The sequence below is a fragment of the Lissotriton helveticus genome, chromosome 7, assembly GCF_964261635.1.
Source record: "Lissotriton helveticus chromosome 7, aLisHel1.1, whole genome shotgun sequence".
Lineage (NCBI taxonomy): Eukaryota > Metazoa > Chordata > Amphibia > Caudata > Salamandridae > Lissotriton > Lissotriton helveticus.
The window spans coordinates 1,360,285,537-1,360,309,236 of NC_136068.1; the positions used below are offsets into that span (position 1 = coordinate 1,360,285,537).

General features: G+C 44.3%; 1 protein-coding gene and 1 long non-coding RNA gene across 6 annotated transcripts in view; one reads left to right on the forward strand and one right to left on the reverse strand.

The window, feature by feature from the left end:
* Positions 1-23,700, forward strand: part of NTN1 (netrin 1) — a 513,761-nt gene that overhangs the window by 205,520 nt on the left and 284,541 nt on the right. For both annotated transcript variants that reach the window (XM_078654679.1, XM_078654680.1), the window contains one exon: positions 22,516-22,704. In XM_078654679.1, the coding sequence (XP_078510805.1) occupies positions 22,516-22,704 (189 nt within the window). The remainder of the gene's footprint in view (positions 1-22,515; positions 22,705-23,700) is intronic.
* LOC144770283 (uncharacterized) overlaps positions 1-23,700 on the reverse strand; it is a 335,474-nt gene that overhangs the window by 48,846 nt on the left and 262,928 nt on the right. For 3 of the 4 annotated variants that reach the window (XR_013598857.1, XR_013598858.1, XR_013598855.1), the window contains exon 3: positions 12,690-12,770. The exons of the other annotated variant lie outside the window; for it this stretch is intronic. This is a non-coding gene — a long non-coding RNA (uncharacterized LOC144770283). The remainder of the gene's footprint in view (positions 1-12,689; positions 12,771-23,700) is intronic. 4 annotated transcript variants of the gene reach the window in all.

Consider the following 23,700-nt stretch of genomic DNA (forward strand, 5'->3'; position numbering starts at 1 on the left):
TACAATTTGCGATTTTCAATTTGCGAATCGCAAATTGAAAATGCAATTTCAAGGGTGCTGGGGGGGGTCCATAGAACCCCTCCCTGCACCCCTGAAATTAAACCTAAGTGCAATTTACACACACACACATGTCCTAAGGACATGTGTGTGTGTAAAATGCAACATTCAAAAATGCATTTTTGTGCATGTTTGAAGGTTTTCGGTAAATTAGCATGAGGTTCAACCTCGTGCTAATTTACCACTTCCAAATTGACAATTCGCAAATTAAAAATGATCATGCATTGCATTTAAGAAATCTGAAATTGCGATTTCTTAAATGCAATCGCAATTTTAGAAATCGCAACATGATTGCGATTCCCAAAATTGCGAAATACATGATGCATCCCAATTTTGATATTTGCCTTCGCAAACGGCGATTCGCACCGTTTGCGAATGCAATTATCGTTGATGCATGTGCCTGAAAACGACTAATAAAATCCCACGTAGACACTAACAGGCACATGCATCAAAGGATTTTGCGATCGCAAACGGTGCGAATCGCAAAAAATTGTCCGTTTGCGATCGCAAAATCTGCTTTTGGAATGCATGAAGGGTGAAGGCCCTCGCAATTTGAGAATTCTCAAATATTTGAGAATTCTCAAATTGCAATTGCATTTAAGGAATCGCATTTTGCGATTCTTTAAATGCAATGCATGAAACTTTAAAAAATTGCGATGTCGCAATTAGGGGGAGCAAATTATCATGAGGTTGAACCTCATGGTAATTTGCGAAAACTTTGAAAAATGCACTTTTGTGCATTTTTCAAAGTTTCATGTTGTGCACAGATTGATTTCAGGGGTGCAACAGGGTGTCCTTAGGACACTCCTGCACCCTTGAAATCGCATTCTTAATTTGCGATTCGCTAATTGCGAATCACAGTTGAGAATGTCTTCCCATTCATTCCTATGGGCCTGTAGGCCCATAGGAATGAATGGGGAGGTATTCCTTAATTGCGACTCTCAAACTGCGAGTCACAATTAAGGAATATTAAGAAATCACAATTTTTTTAGCAATTTCTTGATCCATTGCATTTTGCAATTCCTTAATTGCGATTCCTTATTTTTCGCAATTAAGGAATCGCAAAATGCAATATTGATGCATGTGCCTGTAAGGATCAGATTCACAAATTGCTGCACGCACATATTGTAGCTATATCCCTACGATTCACTAAGATTTCCAACTTGTAAAGGAGTCACAAAAATCCCCGAAGTATGCTCGGAAATCTGTGCAATTCAGACATTTCCACCCGTACACCTACTGCCCTACAGTTTGTTTGCAATGATTAATCACATGCAAACAATCTGTAGGAGTTAAGTGTGGATAAAATGTGCATCTACACATAACATGTAATGGCATTCCTGCATATGATAAATATTTAATATGGAGGAATGCCTATTGACTACCCCTACTCATGGGGTACTGGGGAATTTTCTCATCCATTTACATTCTGATTGCCACCTATTGCCAGGGCAGATTTATGAATGGAAATGGGGTATTAAAGTTCAACAGAAATATGTGTGAATACCCACAAAGTTACAACATTGTGGGGGTTGCGAACATTCTTGAAATACCCCACCTTTCTCTTTTCTTGGAACAGTTACGTTCTCTCTCATAAGCCTTCCCTACAACTTGGACAATGTGCCACATTTGCAGGTTTTCCGAACGGTAATTAAAATTTCTGATCAGACATTTACACACATCATTTGTTCCATGAATAAGTGTTTGAATTTCAACTGCAAATTCACCTTTTTATGCACCTAAGTGACATGGGTGCACAAAGTGGATACAACTTTAAAAATTTCAATAAATGTATTCATCCTCAATAGTGTGTAAGTTTAAGTTTTTTCAAAGAATAAACCCGCTTAGGGACAGATGCACGAAGCATACTAGCATTTATTGTCACTGAAACTCTGAGGTTTCACTGGAAGTGGGTTATTACTAGGTGAATCATTAATTCCGAATCATATTCATAGTTTCACCCTACATGACTTGAATATTTCTAACATCTGAAATCTCGAGGAGCAACAAGACAGCTCTGTGGTGTTTCCGCAGAGCTTATGATTCTAACGGGGCCACTAATGTTTATCAACTGGCCCATTGGAATTATTAGGGCACTTATAAGGCGGGCCACGTGATTGGTCACTGCACAAATGCTGAATGGATTTTTGCACTACATGGGAGCTTAATTAATAATAAGGCATACGATGGATAATACAGAGGACCGTGAAGATAAAGCGCGGCTGAATGGGTAGCTAGCGAAGAGCATGTAAGAGGGGCGGAACATAGGTAAAACGGGGAGCCATCATTTTCAGACACGCGGCTTGACTTGGGGCCATTTACAGAAGAGACCGCACTGATGCTTCTGCAGTAGTCCAGCCATCGTCATCTTAAGGCTGCAGTTTAAAAGGAGCATGGGTTGCACTAGATGTAGACATCTTAAAAGGAAGACACCGGAAGAGACTACATATGAGACTTGAGTGTCCATCTAAAGAGCTGCAATCTCCCTAATAAATGAGTGAATGAATGAATCTGTACGTCTGTAACGCAGCTGGTGCTCATGTAAAGCACTCTGATACCTTCAGGTCGAGTTCATCACTACCACCCTCTAATAGTGCCCCTCTTCTCGCCATAGCCTCTCTCTCAAACACATTTCACTTTTTTTAAGGCACTGGTTGGGGTCGGCTTTATAAATAATAATAAAAGAATAGACAATGAAAGACTGGGGAAAAAACATAACGTCCTAGCCTATTCTATGCAATTTGCATGCAGTTCTTTGATTACAGTTCATAAGTTTGTGCTATGTTAGGATTCTAGCTAATGAACTGCTAGTAACAAAAGGATCTCTGTGACAATAGCAGTTACCCCCTGAGCTATTCATGTAAAATACAATCTGTGATCTGCAAAGTAAAAGTTCTTTCTCTGCTACTTTATGATGTGTCAAACTGCCACTAGACAAAACTCATATCTTTTTACAGCAAGAACATTAGTCACTAGAGTTATGTTGTAATTTTAATGTTGCCTGAAATCTGCTGGAGACACAGGAAACTCTACAGCAGGTGCTTGTAAACCCATAAGTTATTTCTAAGCACATCACCCCCCAAGGTCAGTTCCAGGGACGGCTGCAGCAGGGGCATTGCCCTAAAGCCGGCCTTGGGTGCCAAAGTCATCTGGCCAAAAGGAAGACTGCCAAAGATTGGAACTGCTATCTGTAATAAAAATTTCCATTTTATCTTTATAGAGTTCCAGCCACAATTATTCACTGATAAAAGACAACCTTGAAAAATTCATGAGTCATTAAAATAGTTGCTGAGTCTACAAAGAAACTGTGTGTTGTCCGTGAACGGGTAGACATTTATCCGATGGAAGGGAATGACAGCAACAAGAGTTTTCTGATAAAGATTGACCAAGTAGAAGGAAATGTAGTGCTCTGGAGATGTCTGCAGGTAGAGACAGATACTGTTCAAGCATCAACAATTGTGTGTGTCCAGTTGTGAAGGAAATCAACACACTTAGCACCTTATCATTGAAACAAGCAGATCATAGCTGGCTTATGATGATCTTATGGTCAATGGTGTCCAAATCAGCAGACAAGAAGAGTAAAGGTGCTTAATTGGCCGTTATCTTCTGCCTGACGGAGACCATCTACCACCGACTGCATAATAAGTTCAGTGGTACAGCGGGGATGAAAGCCAGCTTTTGCATCATGATTGGTCATCATTATTGACTTCCAAAAAAGGAGCAGATCTGGTTCACAACACAGGATTCAAGAATCTTAGCACCAGCTGAGAACAGTGTAATAGAATGGTAGACTGATGTTAGGCTAAGGGCAAGGTCAGGCTTTTTTAGTTAAAACACTAGAGTGACTTCTTTAAATATATTTGGAACTTGGTCAGAGTAGTTAGACGATGTAATCCTCTCCAGCAAAGCCGGTGTGAAAAGGTCCTGAAAAAGATGCAGGTAATTAACAGGAATGGGGCCAGAGGGAGATCTCAACCTGCATAGCGTTGTAAGATGTAAAACAAAGGATAGGTCTAAAAGCAGAATGGATTCCCAAGAGGGCTAGAGCAAAGGAGAAATAGTCCTTGAAGAAGGTGTATCCCTTGCATGACTTGTAATGCCTGTTCTGGTAAGAGCAGTTTTTTGATCGAAGTAATCTGCCAGCTTGCTGCAGAAAGATTGTGAGCAAAGAGCTTCATTTTTATGTCTCAGCTAGACAGCACATGCACTGCTTCTTCCATGCATTTCCTTCACTGTCAATGGGCTTACAGTTTGCCCATTGCTTACCATTGGTTGGCTTCATTATCACTCTCATGTGCCTCCTTCTATATGGTCATCGCATTATGGCTTGATTTTCTCTTTGTCTACTCAAGCCTCCCGCTGAGCATGGCCCAAGAACTTGTATCCTTGCACTACTTCTCTAGTGGGAGCTACTTTTTTCTTTAGGTTTAAATAGTTCCTACAAGTGCACATCGCCACGTCATGAGTTTCTGCTTTTTTTGGCATACCAATTTATTTATTTGCGCCTGTGTTTTCTCTCTATTTTCAAACAGTTTTTTGTGCAACCAAAGGCAGCATATGCTTTCATATTTGTCCTCTTTCTGTTTCATTTTTTCTTAATTAACTTTCTTTTAGGTACATGACAGATTCACCGTCATCGTGAGTGCCCCTTTTCCTTTTCTTTTACAGCCGGACGCGTGCTGAGGTTTATCTTTTTTTCTACATTACCTATTTATTTTGTATTAGTATAACTTCCTTATATGTACATGCCAGATTCTTACTATACGCCATTCCACCCTACGTTACTCCACTCTACTCTATGCTACTTCACTTTACGCAACTCTACTCCCTGCCACTCTATTCTACGCCACTTTATTCCAGTCTGCGCCACTCCATTCAACCCCACTCCACTCTACTCTACACCACTCTACTCTGTGCCATTCTACTCTACTCTACAGCACTCCAAAGCATTCTACGTCACTCAACTCTACTCCACACCATGGTACTCACACCACTTTATTTCATGCTGCTCTCCCTAACGCCACACCACTCTATGCCACTCCAATCTACTCTATTCCACTCTACACCACTTACCTCTATGCTACTCCACTCCACTCTACACCACTCCACAGCACTCTACGCCACTTAACTCCGTGCCACCTTACTTCACGCCATTCTACAAAACTCCATGCCACTCCTCTTCACAGCACTCCACTCCACTTCATGCCTCTCCATGCCACACCACTCTATACCACGTCACTCCAAAACACACCACTCTACTGTAAGCCACTCCACGCCACTATGACACTCCACAGAACTCCATGCCACTCTATTCTATGTCACTCCATATAATGCCACTCTACTCCACGCCACTCCACTCTACGCCACTCTACGCCACTCCAGTATAAATATACTGGAGGGAGTGGCATAGAGTGGAGTGGCGCTCTGCATCACTGTACTCCACCCTACTCTTCTCAGTGTGTTTTGGACCAAGTTTGGACCTCCAACTTGGGTATTACACAAATCTTAATTTACCCATGTCCGTGGTCAGACCACCATATTATCACATTCTTCTTGGATTCTGGCCACCCCATAAAACCGTGGGGAATCACCTAGCCAGAAATTGAATCGGGCTAATATTGGCGATTTCTGTACCCTATTAAAAGCCTCCTCCCCTAGTGAACAGGACTCCTAGATAATCAGGCTACCAGCATCAAGCATTGGCTGGATTCAGCCAGCAATATCGACGCTCCTTTTAAAATAATGAATCTAAAACGCCCCCACGATACTCAACGCTGGTTCTCTGATGAGCTGAAAGCAAAGAAACTAGCACTCTGGCAAGCTGAGCGCAGATGGAGACGAGACTATGCTTCGGAAAAAAGTTATCTACACCTCGCTGTTAAAAGACTATAAAAATTCTATTCTTCAGACTAAGACATCTTATTTCTCCTTGAAAATTATTAACTCAGCTTCTAAGGCTAAAGATATTGTTTCCATAGTTGATGAACTCTCACAACCAGACAGAGTGATAGCTAAACCTGTCCCCTCACAAACACTCTGTGACTCTTTAAATTCGTATTTCACAGAGAAAATTGCTATAATCAAAAGCAGCATTCCAGCCCCTGCTCTCTCTACAACTTCTCCCATTCCGTTTAAAAATTCTCAGATACTGGATCAAATACCTTCGATCTCTAGAGAGGAGTTCCTGGCCCTGCTAAAAAAAAGTAGGCTCAGGCTCCCCTACAGATTGCTGCCCCCCACATATTCTGCGAGAAGCTTTCTCCACCTGTCCAGATCCCCCACTGGTACTCCTTAATAACTCTCTCAGACAAGGCATTGTCCCTGACATTTTCAAACTCGCGGAAATTGTTCGCATTTTGAAGAAACCCATCGCCGACTCCCTGATACTGAACAATTTCTGCCCTATTTCGTTGCTCCCCTACCTTAGCAAGATCTTAGAAGCTCATGTGGCTAATTGTCTTAGGTCTTTCATTGAACATTCCCAATTTCTTGACCCCCAGCAAGCAGGATTTAGACCAGCACACACTACCGAGCTGGTCATCCTAGCAGTCATGGATGAACTTAGGAAGGAAGCCCATCAAAACACCTCCCAGGCTTTGGTACTCCTGGATTTGTCTGCTGCTTTTGACACAGTCGATCACGATCTCTTGATTGACCGTGTCGGGACTGCTGGCATCCAGGGACTGGCCCCGAGGTGGATCTCCTCCTTCTTGGACAATCGCTTTCAGGCAGTTCGTCTTGCCAACTTCTCAGCTGAGAGGGTTAGGCTGACATGTGGAGTTTCCCAGGAGTCTTCTCTTTCACCCCTTCTTTTCAATTTATATATGTGACCCCTGATCCGGTCTCTTCGCAACAGTAAAGTTGCTGTCTTCAACTATGCTGATGATCTTCAGTTGGTGTTTGATATTGATTCTTCTACCACCTCAGTTTCCAACTTTCAATCCACCATGAACCTCATTAGCGAGTGGATGTATTTTTTTTTAAAACTGTTTATTAATGACTGCTTCAGGTATTGCATCAGGCCTACAGTTTCTGCATCACTTATACAGTCTTTTCTGTTTTTCTCCCCCCCAACAATTGGAAACATCTGACTCAATGCCCTCATAACATGTAGTCTATCCATATCCTCCACATCAGCTCGGGCATCTCTATATACAAGTGGTACTTCTTTACAAGTGAATTCAAGCTGTGGATGCTCAATCAGTTCTCAGTGAGTATACATCCATGACTTCATAAGGAAAGGCGTCGCCAGTCTCTATCCCTCCCCACCCCCCACCCCGTTTCGTACGTCTCCTGATCTCTCTGCAAAGGCCATGGCATCTCCCCGGGCCTAGTGGTCTCGGAGAACTGACTTATCTAAATAAGTGTGATCATCATCCTCTTCTCTGGCCATCCTGTGCGCACCCCGGGTCATTCTCTATTCGTGGACCCACCCCCCTTGTCCAGCCATTCCTATGACGCAGTCCCCGCCTGGGAGGGCATCAAGTCCATGTCTTCCAGCTCTAACAGTATCTGTTCCCACTCCTGTGCTATTGGGTGTTTCCGTAGCCCTCGTTCCTCCTCCCTCCTGAGTATTGTACCTTCAGCCCTACCCCACTTCAGTACTTTGGACCGCCAGGCCTCTACAGTCGGAGGTCGTGCAGATTTCCACCTCATAGTCAGTGTCCTGACCGCCAGTAGTAATGCTAAGTCCATGAACTTCAGTGGGGCCCTACGACCTTTAGGTCTTTTCCTGTGTCCCAGCAAGCACGGCAGCGCCCCCTCTGATATCTGCATGCCCGTGGCAAGCGAGTGGATGTATGCCAGCCAACTTAAGCTTAACCCTGATAAGACTGAGCTGATCCTGACTGGAGCCACTTACAATCCATGGAATTCTAACTTCTGGCCTCCTCTCTTAGGCAATCCGCCTCGCCCAGCTGAATCTGTAAAACGTCTAGGGGTTATAATAAGCAAGGACCTGTCCATGAAATCCCAGATTGGCGAGGTTGTATCATCCTGCTTTTTCCACCTACGAAGAATCTGGAAAATGTGTAGATTCCTAACTACCGAAGCTTTAACTCTGGTCCTTCTTGCTCTGGTCATATCCCGGATTGATTATGCCTTACATTGGCATTCCAGCATATCAGCTCCATCGCTTACAACTGGTTCAAAACCAAGCAGCCAGGCTTATTTTTTACCAACCCAGATACCAACACGTCCGCCCTTTGATGAGGAGCCTTCATTGTCTCCCGGCGGCTAAACTTTGTGTATATAAACTGGGATGTACTATCTTTGAAGCCCTGGTTGGCTAGGGATCGGCATTTATCTCTTCCTTGATACATCGCTATACTCCTGTCCGCGAAATCCGCTCTTCCCACCTGAACCTGCTTATCATTCCCTCTGTTAAACGGAAAAAACATGGCAGTCTTAGATTCTCCCTCGTGGCCCCTCAATTTTGGAAATCACTAACAGAAAGTTTTGAAGAAAAAAACAACAGAAACAATCGATAAATAAACAATATGGTTTGAAACTATTTTGAATCTGGAGAAATTTTTCAAGCAAGAATATAAAGGAGTAAGACCTACCCGGTCTGTGTATTATAGTGCACACCACCTCTGAAAGCGGCAGTACCGCTTTCCTCTAATTAAAGTATCCAGTATAGTGTGTTTAGACAACACACTAGGTGGGATGAGCACACAACAAAGTACAGATAAAATACCTGAGTAAATACTAAGAAAAAAGAGTGCCCGATGGATCATTAGTAAGTTCAATACAAATGATTTTACCATAATATAACATAACAGTGTCACCCTACTCCTTGCCACTCTATGTCATTCCTCTCTCCACCACTCTATTCCACTCTATGCCACTGAACTCTCCTCTACATCACTCCCCTCTACGACACTCGGTTCTTCACCCCTCCACTCTATGCCACTCACTCCACGCCATGCTTCTGCACTTTACACTACTCCACCCTGCTCCACGCCACTGTACTCTACTCTATGTCACTTCACTCTAAGCCACTCTACTCTATGCCACTCCACTCTACCCAACTCCACTCTCCTCCAGACCACTCTACTCTATGCCACGCCACAAACTTTTGCCCATGCTGAACATCACCCATGTTTTTGTTAGGTATAGCTAAAAGACATTGGCCAGGTGAATAGCTCTCGCATACATAAGACTTATTGCCTTTGCCAATGCTTACTTTTGAAAGGGTAACAGGTGAAAGTTAATTAATAATTGTTAAAAGATATTTTTGTTTGTCCCTTGAGTTTGTTGAAAAATAGCTGGATTTTGCAGGATTAATTCAATGTTTTATAAGATAGTGGTTCTGTAGATAAAGCTCACTTTTTGTGAGTTTCGTACTCCTTAACAGAGAGCGTATGTGGAAATTGCTCTTTCCATATTGGCAGCAGTTGCCCTAAACAGTAAAGAAAGGGATGAATAGCACTTGGCCAGTTAAGTGACTTGATGTTGGCGTAGGGCTCTATTTCCAGCGAATTGTCCTGATACCTGACCTCTGGTAACCACATCCTTCTCAGCCATTGCTGTGCACACGAGTACTTAGCCCTTCTGTCTTAAGTAACTTACCAGGACCTGCTTTACTCAGGACAGTCTTGAAAATACTGAGAATTGGATCAGAGCAGGCCATGTCCAGCAGTGTAATGCGACAATTGTATATATGCACACCCAAGTTAGAGGAGAAAAGAGGAGGAAATAACCCCTTTTCTTGGCTGCATCTTAGCAATATTCCCACCAGACAGCTTTGTGAAACAAGGCAATAAAATAATTAAGATATGTATTTGGTGCTCTTAATGAACTAGTTTGCAAATAGATGCTTTGATTAAGTCCCAGTACACACAAATCTACATTGAGCACCGCTCTTGCTCCTGGGATCCTACTCAACGTCTAGTTTTACCTTGGGCAAGTACAGCCCCTAGACAGGGTAAAGCTGGAAACATTTGGCCCTGAAGAGCAATAGTCTATTGCTGCAATAAAAAGAGCGGTGCATTGAGAGGGCCATGAGGAACAGCGTTGTCCCAGCCTAAGCCCAGAGGATGGTCTTTTCACTCTTGGCATCTTCCTTCAAAGGGATCAGGGATCCAGTCAAAGAACATCAACTCGCTCCACACAGGTCACCGTCAAGTGTCAGACCCCAAGAACTTTTGATTCTCACCAATCTGGCTGGGTCTGACCTTGCCTCAGCCAGATGCAGCTACAAAAAATAAAAAAGACAACTCTCCACCAACCCACCCCAGGAGCCCAGAGGGACTTCCAAAGCTCCAAACACAACTGCTTCGGAACAGGCAGGAAAAAGAACAAAAAAAACAAAATGTGATATTTCCTCTATAAAACTCTCGCTCAGAGTCTACATACACCAACAACAAAAAAAATATAATGTGTTATTTAGGCAAAGGTCTAAATTGTTACTTAAGTTTCGAAGCGCAAAGAATGTGAGAAGTTCGTTCCTCTCCAAGCTCCTAAGTGCCAGTGAAATGACACAATGTTTGCAAACATCCAGAGGTCGGCGCCAGCGTGTGACCAACAGGAAATATATGTCCCCTGGCAACGCCTCTTGTGATGAAATTCCCAGAAAGATGTGGCAAATTGAAGTAATCCACTGCAGTAAAGCACAATCCTGGTAGAGAGGCAAGGGAAGCGAAATAATGCCATACTGCAAGGATCGCACGCTGAACATTTGTAGGAATGGAATGACCGCCATTTCTTTGGCGAGATCTGCCCGTGAGGGTCCCGAATGTCAGGGTTCCCCAGTTCCTGCAGTTTGCACTTTTGTTCAGAAAGTATGTTCCAACAACCTCTGTTAATGGGTTGGCAGAAAAGAACTGAGGTAGCTGTAAACAGAGGGAGTTCTGGTATGTATAATGGGAGCAGTCATGGGCCGAGCATGGAGGACTATACAGGGCGAAGATTGATAGGTCTTTGGAACCACCAATCAGTATCTGACTGCAAAGATAGTGCGTAAACCCACCACAGTAGATCTCAAAACCCACGAATACATCATTAAACTAAGGTACACCCAGGAATTCTTATTGTTGGTGATCCAGGATTAGGCACAAAGAACAATATTTTATTTGATATTTGGATTACCCCTTAAAAATAGCTTCAGAGCTGCAGGACGTGGCAAAACAGGCTGTAGAACAAATACTATCTTTGTAAGTGCTTGACTTCAAATTGCTGTCCATGCCGTTGTAAGCAAAAGAGAGGGGAAAGAACCAACCACTCCCTGTACCACCGAAAATCCTAAAGCACCAAACGCATGACCCAACACAATACAAGGTGTGATAGAAAATATATACTCTCTGTGATCATATCTGTACACCAGGTCACCTTTCTTGGAGGGATTTCATCGAAGAATACAACGCAGGAAAAGCTGCTCTAATGTATAATTACCGCAGAAAATGCAGAGGTTTTGCATCAGGACACAAGTACCAAATTAATGACAATTCCCATCTGTTTGCATTAACTAAAGCTAGAAAGTGGGTATAGGCCTGGTGTACAGGTCTGTGTTTATCTTAAATATTGGGTGTCATTATTTGGTAAAGGGCTGCAGATTGTTTTGCCTTTTAGGAGGGGTTTGCTTTCTACTTAACACAACATGTATGTGTTATGTGTATCTATCTAGGCAACCAGAGTATTTTGACAGGAAGAGGTATATATGATCATATCTGGGCAGATGGACTTATAAAGCGGGTGGCTTGTTTGCTGGATTCTACCTGAAGAACATGATATGACAATCAAACATATGATAGTTGCACATACAGAGGTTTATAATAATCAGTATGTACAAGAGACAGGGTGTCGCATGTTACAAGAGACAGGGTAGTCTGGGGGTCGCTAACCATTATGGCATTTTAGTACGAGATGGGGGCTTTCAATGTAGTCTAGAACGCATTGAGTTAGGAGATAGCTTGCAGGTCAGCATGGGGCTAGTTCAAATGGTAGGGGTTTGAGGTTGAAGAAATGGAACCACGATACGGTGGTGCAAGGTTTGGCAGCTAGTGCATTTAATTGGTCCATGCTACACGGAGTGTGAACATAGCAAATAAGTGTTCAGAGGAGATCATTAAGAAATGACAGCTTTAAATATTAGGTTGAACAATCTGAAGAGAACCATCTTTTTGGGTGAGAGCCAGGTTGCCTGGTGGTAAACGCGAGAGGCAGGCTACTTTTGTAGGGAGGTCATGGACGTCAATTCATCAAAATGCTAGGGGTAGCAGAAGTGACATCATATGCCAAATGACCCCATGTGGCATCACAGGAAGTGACATCACCTCACCTTTAACCCTGATGACATCACTGGAAGTGAAGTAATTTGGCATTTTGTCTGATGAAGCCACCGAAGCTAACATTAAGGAAGTGGATGTAAAAATATGAATATATTTGGAAATACACAGATACCAATATAATTTGTATCCCAACTTCCAGAAACGTGTTCCACCCACATACTCTTGATCAGGACAGTTGAAGGATAACTGTTTGCGCTCTGTCTAGATTTGCAGTGACTTCTACAGAAATGTAGTAATAATAATCACAATTCAGTCAGTTAATGGATGGCACCTAATTAGTGCCAAACTGCAAATAGACTGACACTATTTTACAAAGCTCCAGTTGCAGTAGCTGTCACTCACCTCACACCACGAAGTTATGCATTTCTACACGAAGCCATCTTTATCATCAGCAGTATTAGGGCTAGAAACGAAGTGTGAAACCTGGAAGGAGGATACAGCCAAATAAAGCTCTCTTTCTGTCATGTTTCTTTTCTATAGCAGTTTTCAAGTACATTATTTTGTGAATTCTGGGAACAAATTGTATTTATCAATTCAGAATTAGCCAGTAAAACTTGCTTATACTTTTACAAACTGCTAACTAAAGTGTTTAATCCGTTCCCCTGTTGTATATTTTTCTTAGATGAGGAAACGCTGCAACAGTGTGTTTCAGATAACTGCAGAAAAAGACCCTCATTTACATTTTGGCATAAGAGTAGAAAGAAAAGTGCCACTGGTGCAAATAGCAATAAATATTCATACTTTGTGCAACTCCTTAAGGTTTATCATTGAAGACACAGTAAACTTTCATTTGGTTTGGTTTGAACACGCTGATAGGAATTTGGGGCCAGATGTAGGAAAATCGTATTTACCGATTCATAAATACCGAATTTTACCGATTCGGTATTTATGAATCGGTAAATATGAAGGAGGGAGATTTAGGAAGAATCGGTAATTGAATTACCGATTCTTTAAATTCGGTATTTACCGATTCGGTAAATACCGAATCGGTATTTCCTATTGATTCCTATGGGCTGTGAAGCCCATAGGAATCAATGGGAAATACCGATTCGGTAATTACCGATTCCTGCATGGGTGCAGGGGGTGTCACTTTGACACCCTCTAGCACCCCAAATACAGGCATGTGTGCCATGTGGCACACAGACATGCCCTAAGGGCATGTCTGTCTGTCACATGGCATAGGTGTGCATGCACAAATGTGCATGCACACCTGGATATCCATACTTTGTGCAACTCCTTAAGGTTTATCATTGAAGACACAGTAAACTTTCATTTGGTTTGGTTTGAACACCCTGATAGGAATTTGGGGCCAGATGTAGGAAAATCGTATTATACCGATTCATAAATACCGAATTTTACCGATTCGGTATTTATGAATCGGTAAATATGAAGGAGGGAGATTTAGGAAGAATCGGTAATTGAATTACCGATTCTTTAAAATTCGGTATTTACCGATACGGTAAATACCGAATCGGTATTTCCTATTGATTCCTATGGGCTGTGAAGCCCGTAGGAATCAATGGGAAATACTGATTCGGTAATTACCGAATCGGTAAATACCGATTCCTGCAAGGGTGCAGGGGGTGTCACTTTGACATCCTCTAGCACCCCAAATACAGGCATGTGTGCCATGTGGCACACAGACATGCCCTAAGGGCATGTCTGTCTGTCACATGGCATAGGTGTGCATGCACAAATGTGCATGCACACCTGGATTCGGTATTTTACCACCCAATTGGATTGGGTGGTAAAATACCGAATCTGTAAGGCCTTTGGGACTCAGAAGAGTCCCACCTACATCTGCAAGTTACCGAATCGGTAAAAATACCGATTCAGTATTTTACCGATTCTGTAAATTTACCGAATCGGTTAAATAGATCCCCTACATGCCAATTACTAAATACCGGTCGGTAACGGCCGAATTCGGTCGTTACCGACTGGTATTTGGGCTCCTACATCTGGCCCTTGATTCCTGTCTGATTTGATCCTTGGTTGCTACCGGACGGGGTGGTGGTGGTGGGGAGGGTGGGTTGTGGGGGGGGGGGCAGGGGAGAAGGAACGTTATTTATAAAAAAGGGACTTACATGAAAGGGATGGCCGCTGCTTCTCCTCCGTCCTTGTCCTCTTCATTCTTCCTGTCTGGGTGGGCAGCAGGAAGCACCCAGGCAAACAGGCTCCGCTAAGCCAATCACAATGCTGCAAAGCAGCGTTGTGATTGGTCTGAGCGCCATGGTTCGGTGCTCTGAAGGGAACAGGGAATCTGTGCATGTTCCTCACCAGGGTGTGTAATGCTGCTGCTGCCTGGTGGGAGCATGCAAAGTGCGGCTGAACTGTTTGGTAGGCCCTGGAGGGCCTGCCAAACAGTTCCTTGCGCACTCAGGGAGTGCACAGCAATCCTCCCCTACTCTGGCCAGCCCCATCCCACCACTGACTGCAATAGGAAAAAAAGAATGATAATAAGGATAAGTTACTTACCTGTAATCCTAGCTCTCTTCCACGGGTATACTCATTAAAGTCATAAACACTGAATAATCTCCGCCCATGAACGGGAACCCGGAACATACAACATAATACATATATATGTGTATCTAGTAGAAAAGGAGTACATAGTACGAAAAAACTATACACATATACATGTATAAACCAATAATATGCAGCCCGGTACGGTATAAGAAACCGGTAAGAACCTGCATACAAGATGCAAGAATTAACAGTAAACTGTTCCTGCTCGTCCGGGGAGGCGGGAGGGTGCTTATGACTTTGATGAGTATACCCCTGGAAGAGAACTAGGATTACAGGTAAGTAACTTATCCTTCTCTTCCAGGAGAAACTCATCAATAGTCATAAGCACTGAATAGAGTAGCAAGCTCATACCCACTTCCGACCAGACAAGCAAAAAACAGAACACGATCTCGACATATACAATTTAAACAGTATTAGCAAACAAGTTTCTCAATGAGGCTTGCCCAACCTGAGCATCTGCCTGCGTGTCCGTATCAAGACAGTAATGGCAAGTAAAAGTATGAACTGTTCGCCATGTAGCTGCTTTACAAATTTCTGCCATGGGAACATTCCTTAGGAGAGCAGTGGTAGAAGCCTTTCCCCTAGTGGAATGTGCCCTTGGTCTCCCTGGAAGAGATCTGTTGGCCAACTGGTATGACAGGAGAATACACGAAACAATCCATCTAGAAATGGATCTTTTGGAAGCAGCAGAACCTGTATTAACAGGACCATAGTTAACAAACAAACGGTCTGACTTCCTCAGTGTCTTTGTTCTGTCAAATAAAACTTAAGAACCTTCTTGAGATCTAGGGAATGTAAAGATCTTTCTGGAGGATTCGCAGGATTTGGAAAGAAAGTAGGTAAAGTTATAGTCTGGTTAATGTGAAAATCCAAAATTACTTTAGACAAAAAACTAGGATGTGTTCTGAGAACCACCCTGTTAGCATGGAACACAGTAAAAGGTTCCTTACAACAGAGAGCCTGGATCTCGCTCACCCTGCGAGCAGAAGTGATGGCCACTAGCAATGCGACTTTCCATGTTAAATGTTGTAAGGAAGCTTTATGAATCAGCTCGAAAGGAGCCCCCATCAACTTTGTCAACACAATGTTAAGCTCCAATGGAGCAGAGGGAGATCTAACTGGTGGGTACACCTTTCTCAAGCCTTCCAGAAAATCCTTCACCACTGGAATTCTAAAGAAAGAAGTCTGGTTGGGACTTTCTATAGGCCGTGATTGCTGCAAAGTGAACTTTAATAGAAGCAAACTGAAGCCGAGACTTGGCCAAATGCAGCAAATAAGGTAAAATCACCTGTTTCTGACCACAGATGGGATCGTGTCCATTGTTCACACACCAGAGGAAGAATTGTTTCCACTTGAAGGCTAATGACTTCCTCGTGGAAGGGAGTTTCGCTTCTTTAAGAATATCCATACAGCCTGAATTCAAGTGTAGGTGACCATATTGAATGACTTCAGGGGCCATGCTGTCAACCGGAGGGAGGACAGATTGGGGTGGAACACTCTCCCTGCCTGCTTGGATAGGAGATCCGGGCGATATGGCAACCTCCTGTGTGGCACTTCCGATAGTTGAAGGAGGTCCAGGAACTACCATTGGCGAGGCCACTCCGGGGCTATCTGGATCATCCTGGAGTTGGTCCTGTACAATTTGTTGATTACTACTGGTATCAATGGGATCGGTGGAAAAGCATACAGTAAGTTCTGATACCATTCGATCAAAAGGGCATTCCCTTGAGATACTTTCTGGGGGAATCTGGATGCGAAGACGGGGCATTTCGCGTTTTCCGCGTCTGCGATGTCTGGAGTTCCCCATGTTTGAAAGATACTGCGTGTGACCTCGTCGTGAGAACCCAATCGTGTGCTTCGACGAAGTTTCTGCTGAGGAAATCCGCCTGAGAATTGAGGGAGCCCAGCAGATGAACAGCCACTATTGATAAGTCTCTTGCCAGAAGCCAGTTCCATATGGCTTGAGCCTCTATGGAGAGTGTTCTGGATCGGGTACCTCCCTGTTTGTTCAAATAATACATCGTCGTTGAATTGTCCGTTTGTATTAGAATGGACCGAGAGTTGAACGACGGAAAGAGGGACTTGAGAGCTAGATGTACAGCCCTTAACTCTAGCAGATTGATGTGGTAACTCCTTTCGGAGTCGGACCAAAGACCTTGTACTTGCAAAGGGCCCATATGAGCACCCCAGCCCTGGAGAGAAGCGTCCATGACTAGAGTCTGAGTTGGAGGGTCCTGGTGGAACGGGACTCCCTTCATCAGGTGCGATCTCTTCATCCACCACCGGATGGAATCTTTGGCTGTCTGATGGAGAATTATCTGATCCTCCCAGCACCCTGATATTTGCATCCATTGGTACTCCAAACATTGCTGTAGTGGACGTATGTGTAATCATGCGTTTGGTACTATAAAGATGCACGATGTCATTGACCCCAGTAGAGATGACACCTGGCAAACTGTCGGGAATTGCGTGTGAAGAAGGGTCAGGCGTTTTCCTCGAATTGATAACCACCTCTCCTCCGAAGGACACACGTTTACTTTTTCTGTGTCCAGGCAGGAACCCAGATAGTGGATCTTTTGTGTTGGATTTAGTATGGACTTTTTGAAATTGACGTGAAGTCCCAATTTGCATAGCAGTTGAAGGCAGCTCGAGAGATGGTCTTGCAACAAAGCTGGAGACGAGCTTTTCAGGAGCCAGTCGTCCAAGTAAGGGTAAATGAATATCTTCTGCTTGCGCAGGAAGGCAGCCACCACAGCCATACACTTGGAGAATGTTCGGGGAGCTGACTTTAGCCCGAACGAAAGAACTGTATACTGGTAATGCTGGACAGACACTCGAAACCGTAGAAATTTGCGATGTTTCTTTGATATAAGTATGTGCAAGTATGCGTCTTGCAGATCGATGGAACACATCCAATCACCCTGGAGAAGCTGAGGAAAAATTTGATGGAGTGCTAACATCCGAAATTTCTCTCTGCGAATGAATCCGTTCAACAGCCTCAGATCCAGTACTGGTCTGTATTATGTGGTGGGACCTCTTTTTTGTACAAGGAAGAAGCGAGAGTAGAGCCCTTAATTTTTCTGCAGAGCTGGAGCTTTCTCTATGGCTCTTTTGATTAATAAGGTGTTCACCTCCTTTTGCAACGATCTTAGGTCGCAGTGAGAGATGCCTTTCGGAGGTATAGATGGAGGAGGGGTCTTGAATTTTAGAAGATATCAGTTTTGAACAATGTCGATGACCCATCTGTCTTTTGTTAGACGCTTCCACTCCTCCAGATGTAATGAAACACTTCCTCCTACTGGAGTGGACAACAGCTTTGGAGGAAGACCCATCTCATGATTTCTGTGGCTGTTTTGGCGCTGTAGACTGTTGTCTGTTACCGACTCTGCCCCGTCCAGGCCGGCGTTGCTGAAACTGGGACCTTTGTTGTGTTTGGCCCTGGTTCTGCGACGACCAATTAGAAGTTTGCCCTCGCTGCTGAAATGACCGCTTGTCATAGGGACGAAAGCGACAACAAAACTCTTTCTTCTTTTCAAGGCCTACGACCTTAAGAGTATCTAACTCAGTCTTCATTTTAGCCATTTCGTCGTCTGCATGGGACCCAAACAACGACGATCCATTAAAGGGCAAATTAACAATCTTCCTCTGAGCGTCAGGTTTTAGGCCTGTGAGGCAAAGCCACGCTGATCTTCGAGAACAGATGCCGTGAGCGTATCGATGAGCCGCTAAATCAGCGGAATCAGCTGCTGTACTGATAATCTGATTAGCAACCAGGCCTCCTTCTTGCACAATCTCCAAGAAGTCTTTCTGATCTTCCTTGGGTAATTTCTCCGCAAATCTTGTCAAGGAATCCCTTAACGATCGGTTGTATCGACCCAGTAGAGCGCTGCACTAGCCACTCTCATCACAGACCCTGCCGTATTAAACATCCTCCGTCCCAAGGAGTCCATGTTCTTGCTATCCTTCTCCGGGGGAGCAGTTGAGATACATGTAGCAGAATGTGCTTTCCTGGCAGCAGCGACTATAAGCGAATCTGGTGGAGGGTCAGTATGCAGAAACAAGGGATCCTGGTCCGGAGCCTTATATTTCTTTGAAATCCTTGAGGACCCTGAGCCACTGTGGCAGGTGTCAAGAAAGTCTTCATTGCAGGCTCCAGTAATCCTGGCACCAAAGGCAGCAGAGGTTTCGCCGAAAACTTATGGTGCAAAGTCTCGAAAATAACAGATGAGGTAACTCTACAGTAACTTGAGGTACAGACATGGTTATGTTGAACTTGCTGGCACCTCTACATAATACCTCACTGAATGTCCCAAGATCATCAACCGGGGAGATCCTGGAAGGTGGAGTCGATGAAATAGTAGGAGAATAGTCTCTATATGACGACCTTGTTGACGTGGTCGATGCAGGAGACCTCTGCCTTCTCTTTGGAGTATGAGATCGGCGTGATCTGGAGCGCTCTCTTGAGCGTGAACGCCATCTTAACGGTGATCTGGAACGCCTCGGGGACTTACTAGAAGGAGGTCTTGAGCACTCCATGTTAAGAGGCCTCTCGTTAGGTCTGGGTTGCATCTTCCAGTGTCTAATGTCCTCCATCCATCTAGGAGACATATCAATAGTAGGTGATTTGTGCACCGGAGAGCCCTCCGGCGTAACTTGGACAATATTTATCCCCAGCGAGGAAGAAGAAGTATCCCTCGACGTCGAACGTTGAGGTCTGGAAGCTGGTCTTTCCACATCTCCCACAGGGATAACTTGCCTGTCCCTCGACGTCGAATGCCTCGACGTCGACCCAGAATGAGCCACCATCGACGACGACCGTGGAAGTGACATTCTGGAAGACGGATATCTATGGGACGAAGCCCTCGACGTCCACACCTTCGACGTCGACCGCTGCTCACGCGGCATCCTCAAGGACAATTCTGACCTCGACAAAGACCTCTGATGGGTCCGAGAGGCTGATCTTGAGTGCCTCGATGCCGACCTTGAGACAGGTGGCAGAGATCTCGACGCCGACCTTCTGGACTTCGCTGGCCTCTTCGACATAGAGTGTGATTTCTCATGCTTCAAACCTGAAGCATGCCTCGACGTCAACTTATGCCTCGACCTCTTTCGCTTTTCAGGTTTCGACGTCGATCTACTTCTAGCCGGCGACCTGGTCTTCGACGTCGATCTCACTGGCATTGAAGTCACTGGTCTCGACGTCGACTGACTTTTCAACGGCGATCTTGATCTTGCTGGTCTTGACGTCTTCGACGGCGATCCTGTCTTCGACGTCGACCTTACTTTCTCCACAGTCCTCGACTTCGACTTACTTTTTGACAGCGATCTTGTCTTCGACTTCGACTCACTTTTTCAGCTGGTCTCGACGTCGACAACGCGCCATGAAGCTTTTTCTTACTTCTAGCTTCCAGAGAAGCAGATCTTCACTGTTTTCTCTGAGAGGAGGGGCCTCCAGATGAAAGATGCCTCCCTGGGCCCATTTCCTGATGTTTTCCTCTCTCCATTAAGCCACGAAGCCTGATCTTCTCTATCTCCTTCAAAGTTCTTCTTGAAAGCTGAAGACAGTGGTAACATGTCTCTGTGTTGTGAGAAGAAGACAAACACACTACACAGACTGAATGAGATTCAGTTTTAGACATCTTCTTCCCACAGGAAGGATAATTGTAAAATAAAGGTGGTATATCTGACTAAAAAAGAATGACCAATTAGTCAGAAAAGATAGAAAAATACCACCAGCTACAAGAAATATTGAAAAAAGTAGGTAGAATACAAAATGACTAAAGAAAGTCAAAATCAGTTGAGCTCAAGCTACAGGTTATTCTCAGAAAGAGCCGGAAAAAAGAACTGACCTAACTGTCACCTGTGGTGCATGCTGGGAGCAGAATTCCCCTGGAGGCCTTAAAGGCAAAGTGTTCAGATTCTCTGAGGCCTTAAAGGCGAGGTGCCAGTTTACTTTTCTGTACAGGGATGTTATTTATTTATGCAGCCTTTCTTAGGCTAATGGCCTTTCACTACCTGTTTTCTTTGATGAAAATAAAAGGTTCTTTTGCAGAATGCAATTGCTGTACATGTCCTTCTCTTACAATATATGTTATGGGTTATTTTCATATCAGAGAAATGCATGTAATTCGGGCTTTCGTATTCTATTAGATATGTTTAGGGCTGCATATTATTGGATTATACATGTATATGTGGATAGTTCTCTCATACTATGTACTCCTTTTCTACTAGATACACATATATATGTATTATGTTATATGTTCCGGGTTCCCGGTCATGGGCGGAGATTATTCAGTGCTTATGACTATTGATGAGTATCCCCTGGAAGGGAACAATACGTTATTATCATTTTATTTTTCCTTTTGAGCTGTGGGGCGATGCTCCTCCACCTTAGGGGAGGAGCCACCACTGCCCTGGCTGACTGTAATGCTTAAATTGTTTGACAAGCCGGTGCTGCCACAGCGCACCTTTGAAAACAAATGGTGATTACCCCGTCCGGGAGCTTCCCAGCGACACCTAGGGGGAGTTGGCTGTTTACTTTCCTTGTTTGTGTGTCATGCTACGCTTGCTCACTCAAAGCCAGGGCTCACAAAGGAAGGGCAGAGGAGAAATCAAGGGTCGCATCTGCGACCCCTAGCAACCCCTAAATGAAGTCCATGGGGGAGGTGAAGGTATTTTGTACAAGGTTTTTGTAGCAACCTTAACATTTTCGCAGTAGGTAGAAGAGCCAGCGTGCTGATTCAGTAAGGCTAATTAACAGCAGTGTGCTGTGACCCCCAGGAATGGAGGCTGCAGAGAGGTCAAGGGGATGTGGATGGATGGGAGGTATTCTGGACACAGGCAGGGGGCAGTTTCTTCTTCAAGCGGCCCTGTGTCCGTTCAAGGACAGCTGATAAGAGACAGTCCATGGCACTGACTGCTTCTTCTGGCTTCTCTGAGTGAGCTTCTTGATTTCATTTTGAGACCTGAGAACAGCGCTTTGCATGTTCTCGCAGATTTCAAAACACAGTCAGCTTTGATCCGGAAGTACATTTCGTTTTTCAAACAATGCCTCGGCAACATCTCATGCAAAATATTGGTTTATTTTATGTTTGCAGTATTGATAATACTTGCATTCTATATATTTGCAACTGGAACAAATCTTCGCAAGGTGTGATGTGGATACAGGTGTTGAATGGGTTGTGGGAGCAGAGGGACAGGGTGAAGATCTAATATGAATGCAATACCATCTATTGTGTGTTAAAAAGACTGTGCCATTCATCACTAAACGGGTGCAACATCTGTCTTTGACTTGAAGCCTTGCAATATCCCGTCGGAGGCTTGATGGGCCTTTAATGCCAATTTTGTCACCTCTGGTTTTATTATTATAATTAAAAGTATTATTATAAGTACTACTAGGAACAGATTTAATAAAAGTAATTCTTGATTGTATTGTTTATTTGATCATTATTAACAATAGTTCAGTAATGATTAGTATTTGTGCATCATTGTTTGTTATAATTATTACTTTTATTATTAGTTATAGCATTACTAATGAGGCTGAAGTTGATCTCCTCATGGTTGACAGCAATACAATCTTATATTCAGGCAAGACTACCTCTACTGCGCATGCTTTCACTAATGTGTCCTGCTTTGCTCCCTACAGCGTGCAACTGTAACCTCCACGCCCGGCGCTGCCGCTTCAACATGGAACTCTTCAAGTTGTCGGGTCGCAAGAGTGGTGGCGTCTGCCTAAACTGCCGGCACAATACGGCGGGCCGGCACTGCCACTACTGCAAGGAGGGCTACTACCGAGACATGACCAAGCCCATCACACACAGGAAGGCGTGCAAAGGTAGGCCACTGAATATTGCACAAGACGATGCTCTCTTCTGTGGACCGATATTGTAAGATTATGCTGCAGGATATTTTTACATTGTTTGTTACATCACGTATTAGAATAGGTTAAGTTATTTGCCCCTATATTCTAATGTTCAAATGCACTTTCTTCCACACACTTCCACCACATTTCTAGAGAAGACATGTCTATAGGGAAAATTGGAATCTGGCGAGAGGTCGATGCTGGGGAACAGTAAGTTACATGTAAGGCAGCTGAAGCTCTGATTTATATGTGAATGAGTCTGTCCCACCAGTCCTTCAGGGGTACTGGCCTACCAACAGTCTTCTCAATCTAGATTGGCCACTCTCTTCAATCAAACAATCACAGGTTTGTTGAGAGCGACTACTCACCCTTAAGATTCTCAAGGCGCTGGGGGAGACGGGACGGGGGGCGGGTTCCTGTCCATCAAGGAGGAGGTCTATCAAAGAGCCATGTCTTGAGGTCCCTCGTGAAGTTGGGGAGTGATGTCATCTATCTGAGGTGAAGCGGAAGGGCGTTCCAGGCTCTGGCCGTGAGGAAGGAGAAGGAGCAGCCCCCGATCTGGACTTCCTGGTGCGAGGGACTATGGCGTCGGTCTGATGGGCTGATCGTAGGGTCCTTTGGGGTGAGTGGAATGTGAGTCGGCTATTCAGGTATGCTGGTCCGGTGTTGTGGAGGGCTTTGTGTGCGTGGATGAGAATCTTGAAGGTGATTCTAGCCTTGATGGGGAGCAGGTGTAGTGTGCGCAGGTGCTGCGTGATGTGGTAGTGTCGTGGCAGGTTGAGGATTAGTCTGCCAGCAGCGTTTTGGATGTTTTCAAGTTTGCGGGTGAGGTTTTTGTTGATTCCGGCGTAGAGTTGCTGTAGTCAAGTCTGCTGGTGACGAGGGCGTGCGTGACAGTCTTTCTGTGTTCGAGGGGGATCAATTTGAAGGTCTTGCATAGGAGGCTGAGGGTGTGGAAGGAGAAGGATG